Source organism: Aedes aegypti, chromosome 2 (assembly GCF_002204515.2).
Source record: "Aedes aegypti strain LVP_AGWG chromosome 2, AaegL5.0 Primary Assembly, whole genome shotgun sequence".
In the NCBI taxonomy this organism is placed as follows: Eukaryota; Metazoa; Arthropoda; class Insecta; order Diptera; family Culicidae; genus Aedes; species Aedes aegypti.
The window spans coordinates 371,921,634-371,934,357 of NC_035108.1; the positions used below are offsets into that span (position 1 = coordinate 371,921,634).

Genomic DNA, 12,724 nt, shown 5'->3' on the forward strand with positions numbered 1-12,724 from the left:
AAATATGGAGATCCGATGACCCGTTCTCGAGACAAGTTGTGACATACAAATATCATTCTACTTGTGTTATTTAGAAAATAGTTTTATTCGAGTCATCTTGCTCCGTCTAGGTGGTACACTTGCCTCATGGTGCTGAAAAATACTTCAAGAATGAGTTTTATTTGAAACTGCGCAGTTCTTATGGAAAGTTAATCATCACGTTAAATTGGTGGATTTGATAAGTTTTGGACAAAATTAGTGAACGAATTGCTTGAGAAGGCACACTTGCCCCAAATTCCGCTAGGGCTTTTGGCTGCTGCTCCCATAAAGTTGAATCTATATTTCCGATTTCATCTGCAGTGTTATCACATCCCATAGTTTCGTTTAGGTTGAGATGCTATCTCTATGTCCATATCCGAACGAACGTGGCCACCAGATGAAGCACGCGCACAATCTCGCAAGTCTTTTTTTTTTTTTTTGCTATTTTCACTTTTAGCTATCTAGCACATAGAAAACCAAATCTGCAGCAATTTCGTGGATGGAAAACTGGAGCAAATTGCTGAAATCTAATTTTCTCTACTTTCATTTTGTGAGATTTATCGCAGATTCATCTGTTGTTCTATTTCTTTTGGAGGTTGGGAAAGATTGTGTGTTACTTTTGTTCGTTCCCAAATAACAGAAAAACAAAATATAATGGTTCATCACAAAGACGAATAATAAATTGCAATCCTTTAAATCCGTCGGCTTCGTCCTAAAAACACCGAAACTTCAACAACTTCCTACTTTCCCACAATATCCTCCGACAATTAGTGTCATGATGATGATCGGACCTGGCTTTCCCCCTATTTGCTATTTTCCAATTCAATAAATTAGCACAGTGAAGTTTTGCCATCGAAGGGAAAGGGATGATTAGTCCTAATGACAGTCCGGATTCATCACCTTTGTTGTTGGGAAGATAAGCAAATCGGCACGTGGTTCCTGGCTCTAGATGGAAGGTGTATGAATTTCAAATTTAATCTCGTTTAGTTGTGAGAGATTGAAGTTGAATGGGGGGAATTTGATGGTAATTAATTTTCCACGTCAAATAACGTTTGGACCATGGAATCAATATTAGAGGAAGGCTTTCATAGTGATTATTATAGGGTTAGGGAGATTATAACCGATGACCATATAGGCGTGAGAATCATATAAATGGAAAGCAGTTGAAAATGTCATATATTACTAGCTCCCGTAATACAAAATGAAGTGAAATTTATTTTACTTAACTTGACAGGGATGCATCATATAGCCACAACATTAGAATTCATCGTCGTTCTAATTCGGCAATCTCAGTAATTTTGGGACTGTTACACAGTAGGGTAGAAGTACCAATTATGGCTATAGCACCAATTATGGCAATAGTGGGAACAAAATGAGATTTTTCTTATTGTTTCACTAGAATATAACGGCCAATATTCACAGAAATGATAAAACTATTTGTTTTTGATGGTAACTAAACCTTGAAAAGAACATTCGTGCCATAAGCTTCGAAAAATGAACATTTGAAAATTTTGCCTCACATTTTTGTCACCTTCTTAGCAGTTTGCTAAGGGACACCCGTTACGAAATGTATGTTTTCATCCGGGAAAACTGCTTCAACCGATGAATGTATGATGCCTAATGAGAACAAATGAATAAATGTAGCTAGTGTGCAATCAAATCTTCAGTTTTAAGTTGGAAATCGTGTTATTTCCACTATGTCGATAACTGGTACAAAGAGTGTATGAGAGCCCAATTATGGCAATACTCTGGAGGCAGTTTGTTTACATTTTTTGATCAGTGAAATAAAGGAAGTAAAGCTATTTCACGGGTTACTTCCACGACGGGACGGTTTGGTAAGGCATTATCTGCGTGTTTTGTACCCAATTACTAAGATTTTTCAATCACACGTTCGAAAACGTTCGCAATCGGAAGATGCTTGATCTCATGGTAGAGAAGGGTTTTCAGCGACACTCGATTTTTGAATTTTCCCTCTTTTTTCGTTAAAATCAGGCATTGGACAGGTAATGTGAGATCATTAATGCTGTTTTGTATCATAATTTGCGTTTACACTACATTTCGACTCCTTTTCGAAAATTGATTTTCTCCCATGAACCCATTGCAATAAATTGATTTAAAATCTATTTAACACAAAATTTCTGGAAAATTTTCTAACCAATCACTTTATTACTTATTAGCGTTGCATTATCATTCGATCTGGATGGCATTTGAGATCTTTTCGTGCAAATATTCGATAGTCCATAATTGGCACACTTTTATGTCGAATGCTAGGAACACTATTGCCATAAGTGGTACAAAGACAAGGCTATTTAAAACCATTTTTTAGAAGCTTTAAGCCAATTTAGTGCCAAAACGGTTCAATTCATCTGATTCGCAAGGCCTCAAACTAGTAATTAACATCAAAAAGTCATGCATACGTTTTAGAAACGTGGTTAAAATCTGATTTGTATCCAAACAGTTGACCTATTGCATCCATAATTGGTACACCTACCCTACATATCGTACTTTTGTGCTATGCGTACACAAATTGCTTTTGCTGCAGAAGTTCGTATACAACCTAAATCAATTGCAGAGTAGGGAGCCGGATCCTGTCCTTTGCACCTTTGATTCACTTCGGCAGTGGGGTTTTTAAAAAGCTACTGAGCTCATATTTGGTCACAATATGCGTCGTATCAAAGTGCTTCATGTTGCAAAGTTGCAAACGATTCGGCCGAGAAAAACCCACATGCCAAAGTTAATCATGGAAGTGCTCAAGTAGCTCTGCATCTTACTTCCCAGCGCGGTTGGTAGAATTTTGCTAACATCAGCGTCTTATTTTTCTTGTACACCGTCTTGGAAAAACCTCTTAGAGGATTTTAGTAGTTAACCCTTATAGGCTGAGTGAAAGAAAAACAACTAAAACTCTCACCGCTCAGCGAATACATAACGGATTTCAATCATTATTTGTCAGTAACCCACCGAAATAACTCCGGCCTCATAAACATTCCCGAGTTCCTCTGGCCACTTCTAGAAACTAGATATGTGTGCCTTTTGCCAGTATACTGACAAAAAATCATTTGAATCCGTTAAGAATTCGCTCAGCGGTGAGGGTTTTAGTATTTTTGCTTTCACTCAGACCTATACCGGTGGGAAATGAACCTGGTGTAGAGGTAAGAACACACGCCTCTCACGCCGAGGACCTAGGATCGAATCCCATTCCCGAGATAGTCACTAAGCTGTTGGTCCCGAGATGAACTAGCCCAGGGCTAAAAATCTCGTTAATAAAGATAGAAAAAATACTACACCGGTTAATTCTACAGCTGTTCCAGCTCCAATAGTGCCAGTGTGAAGTTAAACCATTTTCACAGTATCACTCTAAAACTTACCAACGAATGCTCCCAGAAATATCTCCAGAAATTCCGCAGGTAGTATTTCGGGAAATCCACAAGAAACTCTTTCAGATGATTTTCCACTGATTCCTAAAGCAGTTCGTTCATAGATCCCTCCAAGTGATCTTCCAGGGGTTCTTTAAGAAATTTGTGTAAGGATTCCTCTTGATATTCATCCAAGAATTTTCCTCAGATTTCGTTCAATATTTTCACCTAGAAATGCTGCTATATTTTTTAAAGTAATTCTTTTAATTGTCCCTAAATGAAAATTTCCAGATATTCTGCCTGAGGATTTTCATGAATTATCCTGCAACTTATTATCTATCTTTTTGTTTTGTAGTTTTCCAAAAATGTGTCCAGAGAAACCTCCAAGAAGAAAGTATATTTTTCAAATGTCACGTTTTTTACCTTGTTTCACACCGCCATGAACCTCTTGAATTTTCTTATATTATTAATAAAAAAAACTGCAGAAAAATCTTAAATTGATTGAATTTTCGTGAAGTTATGACGATTTTAATTTGTGGTCAAGGGACAGACATAAAGCTAGATATACCTGAAAAAGTTTCATGGGAAATTTTTCAGGATGTACTTAAGAAATACATCTCGTTTTTATCTCAGTAACTCATCCAATTTCTGGAAGAATACTTGAATAAATGCGATGAAGTATGATTGAATAAGCAACTTAAGGGATTTCTTAATAATTTCTGGGCGAAACTTAAAAAAAGCCAGTGAGGAATCTATGGAGCTATTCCAAGAATCTTCAAGAAATCCTGGAGAAAAGTTTTGAAAGAAATTATCAAGAATTTCCATATAAGATACCCTGGATAAGTTTTTTCAGTAAATCTTAGAAAGAATTCTTAGAAAAATAGCCGGAAATTTCCCAAAAATAATCCGGAAGGGTCTCCCTAGATTAAATTCTGGAGATATTCTTCAATTGATTATTAATTGTGTGCGTGCAGAAGTCCTGAACGAAAACTTTCAAGAAAAACTTAGATAAATCCAGGACAAAATCCTGGATACAATGCTGGAAGACTTCCTTGAACAATTTTTTGGATGAACTGCAATAGCCATTTCTGTAGAAATCCTTACAAAAAATCCTTGTCGGATTCTTGAAGCTATCCTGAAAGTATTGAAGAAGTGCCAAGGAAAATTCGTGAAAGAATCACTAAATCATATTCTGCACAAATCTTCAAAGCAATACCCGAAGGAAGCTTTGGCCAGTCCCCGATTATTTTTTGATTATGTATAAGGAAAAAAAAATCTTACATGATTCTTTATTCATATATCCTATTTAATGTCAAAATTCCTTCTTATTCCATTTTATATTAATACACCCCAACCTCTTTTTACGACCGTTATCGGGGGGTCGTAAAAAAATCAGGGTTATAATTATGTTTTTGAAAAATGCAACGACTAGATGTGGAAATACTGATCCGAGATATTCAGCAAAGTTGAAGCATGGGTTGAGAACTTTTCAAAATGGCCGTTCAAGTTTTCATATTTTGCTTATAGATGGTAACACTGCTCGATTATTATCAAAAAAGCCAATTATATGGGGAGGTGATATGCAAATTCCAATAAATTTTAAGGGCAACGATACTGAATGTTCACCAAAGTTTAAAAAAAAGTATTGCGAGCCATACAATCGGCCGAAGCACAAATGTTTGTATGGCTAGCAACACTGTATAAGAAGAATTAAAAAAGGTCCAAACCATAAAACTGGAGCGGTATAGAAAAAAAGAATGCTTAGCAACATAGCAATTCTCTTCAACTGTAATCTAGTTTTTCATTAAGGGCTCATAATTTTGTCGTAGCAGGCAACACTGCTCAAGTGTGCATGAAACTGTTGTTTTGCAGATCCTGACCACTTACAAAGATGGTGTCTTCCGTGAAGTTGTTCAGTAGCTCAAGGGCTACCATAATTCAAGCCAAGAGATTCGAGATTTTGCCACCAGGTGACGCTAGTGAGCATATTTTTATTTTACGGATATCTCAGGATCCTGCTCACTTAAAAAGATGGCCTCTTCGACGAAGTTGTTCAGTAGCACAAGGGCTATCACTATTTTAGTCAAGAGATTCGAAATTGTTCCAATAGGCGGCGCTAGTGAGCATGAATCTTTTGTTTTGTCGATATCTCAGGATCCTGACCAATTAGAGAGATGGCATCTTCGGCAAATTGTTCAGTAGCTCAAGGACTATCTTTATTCTAATCAAGTGATTCTAGATTTTGCCACCAGGAACCGCTAGTGAGCATGGAACTTTTGTTTTGCGGATATCTCAGGATTCTAACCACTTAGAAAGATGGCCTCTTCATCAGAGTTAATCAGTAGCTCAAATGTTATCATTATTTTAGTCAAGAGGTTCGAGATTTTTCCACCAGGCGGCGCTAGTGAGTACGGTATTTTTTTATTACGTGGATATCTCAGGATCCTGACCACTTAGAAAAATGGCGTCTTCGGAGAAAATCTTTATTCTAGCCAAGAGGTTTTGAGATTTTGCCGTCAAGTGGCTCAAGTGAGCATAAAACTTTTATTTTGCAAACATCTTAGGTTCCTGACTACTTATAGAAATGATGCTTTTAGCAAACTAGTTCAGTAAGTCAAGGGTTGACATTGTTCAAGCCATACTTACTTTACTTTTGCTGGCTCTACGTCCTTCAAGACATGTCCTGCGCCACAATGTTACACCAACTAACTCGGTCCATGGCTGCTAAACTCCAATTTCTCGATGGCCCACACTTCCAAGATCCTGCTCCACTTGGTCAAACCATCTAGCTCGTTACGCTCCCCTTCGTCTTGTACCGGCCGGATTTGAGATGAACACCATTTTTGCGGGATTGTTGTCCGGCATTCTCACAACATGTCGCGCCCATCGTACCGTTCCAGCTTTGACAACTTTCTGGATACTGGGTTCACCGTAGAGTTGCGCAAGCTATTGGTTCATTCTTCTCCTCCATACGCCGTTCTCGCATACTCCGCTGAAGATCGTCCTAAGCACACGTCGTTCAAAAATCTTACTGCGTCTTGTACATGGTACACTTAGTACAGAAGTAAAGTTTACCAGACCGCAAGGTCTTGTGGAGTCCGTAGTAAGCACGACTTCCGGCAATGATACGTCTTCGAATATCTCTGGTGCAGTTGTTATCCGACGTTAACAATGATCCGAGGTAGACATATTCGTCCACCACCTCGAACTCATCCCCGTCGATCATCACGCGTCTACCAATGCGAGGTATACTGGTATACTGTTCAGAAAGCACCTGGAACGTTCTTCCGACAATGTCCACGTCATCAGCAAAGCAGATGAACTGGCTGGATTTATTGAAGATCGTGCCCCGCATGTTGAAGCCCGCCCGTTTCATAACACCTTCTAGCCTAATATTGAACAGGAGGCAGGAAAGACCATCGCTTTGTCGAAGCCCTTTGCGTGTTTCGAACGGGTCCGATAATGCACCCGATATCTTCACACAGCACTGTACACTATCCATCGTTGCTTTGATCAGTCTAGTCAGTTTCCCAGGAAAACCATTCTCGTCCATAATCTTCCATAGCTCTTCGCGGTCGATGCACAGTGGTTCGATCTAGAACAAATGTCGGACAAAACCTCAAACTCTCTTTAAAATAACTGAAATCATATATTTGACATATTTTATGCCAAATTGAACTGTTATGGACTTTTATTTTCAATTTTTTCTTGTTTTGGACTGATAATTAGAATATTCAGGTTTGGACAATACATTTTCAACTTTTCCAATCTTCCATACAAAATGGTCAACTTAGGCAGGCTGGTTCGCAGTTATTTATTGACAGATTAAAATGAAATTTTCACAGCATGCCAGGCATTACTTGAATTTCAACATATATTTTTGAGTAACTTTTCCATGCACAACTCCAATAGTAAAAGCAACTAGACTAAAGCGCAATTTTTGACACAAAATATTAACTTTTCATCCAAAGATATGGAAGCTCTACAAAAAAAAACATCATAAGTAAATATATTCATCTCGTCTTAATGACCACTTTATTTATTGAATGCGACAATTTTTTAAATTTGTAAAAAGCACTACGATGAACTCGTGATTGGAAAAACCACTCAAAAATATATGACGTCACATGAATGACGTCTGAAAAAAAATGTGAAAATTTCATGCAAATTTGACCATAAATATCTCAAATCTTACCCTGCTTAAATTTGTGTTATTTTATTTAGTGACAGCTCAAATTTAAATTCAAAGTAATTCAATATCCTAATAATATCAAATAAATGTATAAACAATATTTATTTAAGGCTCAAAAATCCATCATTTAATCATTAGCAATCATCAAAAATTAAAAACCATTTTTTCACTACAAATTGTATTCCCCAAGAAAATTTATCATTGCAATACATACAGCAGGAACAAAAATAATAAATGAATTTGAAAAATCCATACTTCAAACGGAGGGATGACGAAAAGCAGATGTTCCGCGCAACAATTTTATTTCAAAAAGTGCTCCGCGAGCCAAAAAGGCTGAAAACCACTGAAATAATTAATAATTTCAGACAAAAATCGTTACAATCTTCTATTGCCACGAATAATGCGTTATATATTTAAAATAAGTTATGTTAAATTAATTGAAAGCGTTTTTTCCCTTATAAGTAGGTGAAATCAACTATCCTGTAAAAATTATGAGCTGCTACGACAAATTAAAAGTAATATGTTGTTAACAGAATGTTAATAATAGTTAAATTTAGTTTTACTAAATTAGGATGATAGTGTTGCCCAACACAGTACACCTGGATATAAGAAATGATTTTAATGTTTGAAATTATACTAATAAAGGAATTAAATAAAATACATTGAAAAAATGTATTGTTCCAAAGAATATGTTGTGACATTTTTCAACCAATCAAACGAAGGTATCAATCCAACTAACATATTCTCTTTTTAATTCCACTTTCAGGTGAGAAACCGCACAAATGCCAGGTATGCGGCAAAGCGTTCAGCCAGAGCTCGAATCTGATAACCCACTCGCGGAAGCACACCGGCTACAAACCGTTCCAGTGCGAGCTCTGCCACAAGGCATTCCAGCGCAAGGTGGACCTCCGGCGGCACAAGGAGACCCAGCACACGGAAACGCGAGCCCTGGTCAACTAACCAATGGCCCTCTCGGAATTCACCATTTGCTCGCCGCCGCCTTCGTCGACGACATCGTCCTCGTCGCTGCTTGGAGCAGGTGCCACTCTGCCACAAATATCTGCCGTGACTTCCCTGGTGGATGCAAGCTCTGTACATGGTGGCAATATGGGACCCGGTAGTCTCGATGCTGGCACTTTCCTTCTGCCATCGTCTTTGACCACCGATGGTGAATTCATCGTGATTGACTGATTTCGACGAGCTGTCGAAGGCATCGTTAGAACAAAATCAAAAACTATTGAAAGACATGGGATGACTTGTGACAAAACTAGAACCAATCTTGTGTTTTGAACTGATGTAAATTTTGAAATTATGTCTGCCCTATGCTTCAACGATGTTAATTATGGTTAAAAGTATCCTCTCAAACTTTGAAAAGATGCGGAATAAATTTATCTGTGCACACGCTATTCAAACTTCATATTTCTTCCAAATCAATTCTAAATTTTTGGAGGATAATTTTTATCATAATTGACAACTTTTAAGCATAGGGGAGTAAAAATTTCGAAATTTGCATCAGCTTATTGTGTATGTGTTAAGTGTACATAAAAAGTGTATATAGCTTAGAGAACTGAACTAGATGAATATTCGAAAGTATACTTTCTTTCTGTTGTGTCTTGTTTTTGGTTGTAAAACTTACCTTTAAGCCGTACTTGTTCACTATTTTAGCTAGGGAAATCCAATTATCTCATAATGCGCTGTACCAAAACAGGAAACAATAGTCCTATCATCGTGCAAAAGAAATATGAAATCGTAAGTGGATTAGATTCTCACGTTCCTCTTTAAGTTGGTGCTGTAAATAATAAAAAAATCAAATGGAACGCCAGATAAGACCATGTTTGTAAAGATCTAGCTGCAGTAAACCTAAGAATCATTGTATCAAAAATCTCCGGGACACAGACTACATCGGAAAATAAACCTTAATGTGCAATTTTCATAAAGCCAAAGAAATTGACCGTGTTGAATTCTATTCTTCGAAAACTCCTTGCGTTAGTGCCACACGATTCCCGCAACCAAAAGTTAATTTTAATTATCAATACCTACGACTAATAGCACTGTGCGGAAAATTATTTATGACTGCAAAATATATTTACGATTATTTGCTCCCTACATTAAACTATCAAAGCACACGCCCCTCATTTGCTTGGATTAGGCAGGACAATAAAATTTTCGCCAGCAGCCAAAGTCATTGTTCCAAGTTTTGTAGCAGCAAGGATTGTGGTGTGGTGACCACCAGCCGAGCCTCTTTTAGGAAGGTATGTATGTAGGTATGCGTTCACGTGCGCCAATGATCCCATGCACGGCCGTTGGTCTTCTGGAGGGTTTGTCGAACCCATAAATTTGCGGTATTTATAAAGAGAGAGAACGAGTGTGTGTTACTAAAGGAAAGGATTCTTGCTGCTAGGAAGAACGAGATACTTGCTTCTAGGAGAACAAGAAACGGTGACCCTTACGAATTGGTTAGAAGTGTAACCGGAATGCAGTGCATGTGGTTGGACAGTTGGTTTATAAAATGAAGTGTAATTGAATTATGAGTTTAATTACATGAATTGTTTGTTGAAAATTTGGTCTAGTGGTTTAGTTACATCAAGAATGTAGAAGGCACCCAAAGCTGTTCACCTACAACGGATTTGTAGTTCATATTCACACATCCAAAATGTGCTTCATATAATTGGTTATCACATTTTTTCACCTATTGAATCCTAATTTTAAATTTGCTCTTTTATAAAAAATCTAAATTTATTGCCCATTTGTCCACTAACCGTCACGGTGTGCCAGAAACCGTTATTAACACAAAAAAATGTCCAACAATTTGGCACCTACCATTCGAAAGATATAGTAATCAAGCATCTTCTCTGTGAATTTAAAAATATTTTAACGAGGGAATCGAAAGTTATCGTGATTTCAAGGTTTTGAGCTATTTTGGAAGGAATTTTTACATGCTTCACAATTTTCCCCACCAGTGCATCATTATTAATTCGTAAACTAGCCAAGCAACCATCAGCTTTGTATTAAGCAATCAAAACATATAATATCTAAGCATCTTCTCTGAAAGTTTGAGATAATTTCATCGAGAAACTCAGAAGTTACAGTGATTTGTATATTTACCATTATTTCTATGAAGTTTAGATAAGAGCTTATTTATATGGCTTCGTTATATTGAAGTTCATTATTAACAAATAAAAATGTTTATAGGACTGACACTCGGTATTCAAAAGATATAGTAGTCAAGCATTTTCGTAGTTAGTTTGATAAAACTTTATCGAAAGACAACATAACTGGAGTACTTTGAAGTTTTGGACCTGTCTTTAAGATTTGTTTTTCAGTCGTCTAAAATAATGTTCGCAACACGCATTCTATCATTGTGACAAAAATTAACTCACCAGATTTATATTGAACTTGTATTGTTCTTTCAAGAAAGGCAGTGCTTCGTTACAGTATAAGCAAATATGTTCATTTTTCATTTTGTTTCAATTTCAGCGTTTTGCTGGACAGTGATTCGTTATGGCCCAAATAAGCATATTGGTAAATCTGAACAATTTGAAAGTGATTCCTTGTTGCTCAGTCGAGGATTGATTATCAACTGGTGAGATCGTTTTATGCTGCTGTTCTAAATGGGCTTAATATGATTGTACAAACTTTATTTGTACAACGAAGGGGGTGTTTATATATTTGTTCATATAGTTCATAATAGTACGTAGTCGATTATTGTCGAAAAAAAAACATTGCTTCCTGTTTTTCAAGTAGATATGAAAAAATGCTTTTTATTTTATTTTACTTATTATTTTGTTGACTTTATTATGTTTGGAGGGAAACGTAACCATTGAATATGATGCGATGATCTCTATGACTCTTGTAATTAAGCGTTTTGTTTACCAAGACGAATCCTGTAATATAACCTCTTTCCAATTTCCAAACTCCCAGTGATTTCTCGTGGAAGTGCAGAGGACCCCAGATAGCAATACGTAATACATTTTATTCCATAACCCAAATTGAGCTGTATTCGGACGCAGCCGGCGCCGATATTGCTTAGTACAGAGAATGAGAATTCCATTCCCTACACATTAAGGGTGCACCCTGGTGCAACAAATCCTAAGAAGCATCCGTTGGTTCCTTGTGCAAGTATAGTTGCTCTTGTAATAACAAAAAAAAAGCAACAGCAGGAGGTCAACTACACTCTTTAATTACATTGATTAACATATTGGCAATTATTTGTTGGATTTAGTAATGATAAAAACATTGAACGTGCGAATTAAAAATATCCAAAATTAGCCTTTCCAAAACATAAAGTACTCTATTTATGTTGTCTTTTGATACAGTTTTCTCAAACTAACTGCGAAAACACTATTCAGTGTGTGTTTTCAAATCTAATGCCAAATGTCAGTCCTATAAACATTTTTATTTGTAAATGATGTACATTAATATAACGAAGCCATATAAATAAGCTCTTATCTAAACTTTATAGAAATAATGGTAAATATACAAATCACTGTAACTTCTGAGTTTCTCGATGAAATTATCTCAAACTTTCAGAGAAGATGCTTAGATATTATATGTTTGATTGCTTAGATATATATGTTTGATTGCTTAATACAAAGCTGATGGTTGCTTGGCTAGTTTACGAATTAATAATGATGCACTGGTGGGGAAAATTGTGAAGCATGTAAAAATTCCTTCCAAAATAGCTCAAAACCTTGAAATCACGATAACTTTCGATTCCCTCGTTAAAATATTTTTAAATTCACAGAGAAGATGCTTGAATACTATATCTTTCGAATGGTAGGTGCCAAATTGTTGGACATTTTTTTGTGTTAATAACGGTTTCTGGCACACCGTGACCGTCCATTAAAAAAGTTAACATATTGTACTGCCAACTAAGTTTATGGTTGATGTTACTTAAAAAAAAAAATTAAAATTGTATATATGTTTACAGATTTGTTGCTCTAAATAGTTTCAATATTGTATGATTTAGAGCAGTGGTGCTCAAACTGCAGCATATTGCGGGCCGAATCATGATTTGTCATCAGCGCTGCGGGCCGGTCAGGGTGATCGGTGAGAGGAGTGAGAGGCCGGGAGTTTAGTATGCTCTCGATGTGGGTTGCTGCCGTAGTAAACTCGTCCAAAGTGTAGGAATTTGTAGCAAACATTCGGCGAAAATGGTACT

General features: G+C 36.7%; 1 protein-coding gene across 2 annotated transcripts in view; it reads left to right on the forward strand.

Annotated features, from left to right (window-relative positions):
- LOC5569444 (Krueppel-like factor luna) overlaps positions 1-9,510 on the forward strand; it is a 189,706-nt gene extending 180,196 nt beyond the window's left edge. For both annotated transcript variants that reach the window (XM_021846707.1, XM_021846706.1), the window contains exon 8: positions 8,330-9,510. In XM_021846707.1, coding sequence (XP_021702399.1) covers positions 8,330-8,523 — 194 coding nt within the window. In that variant the 3' untranslated portion in view covers positions 8,524-9,510. The remainder of the gene's footprint in view (positions 1-8,329) is intronic.
- Positions 9,511-12,724: the final 3,214 nt, after the last annotated feature.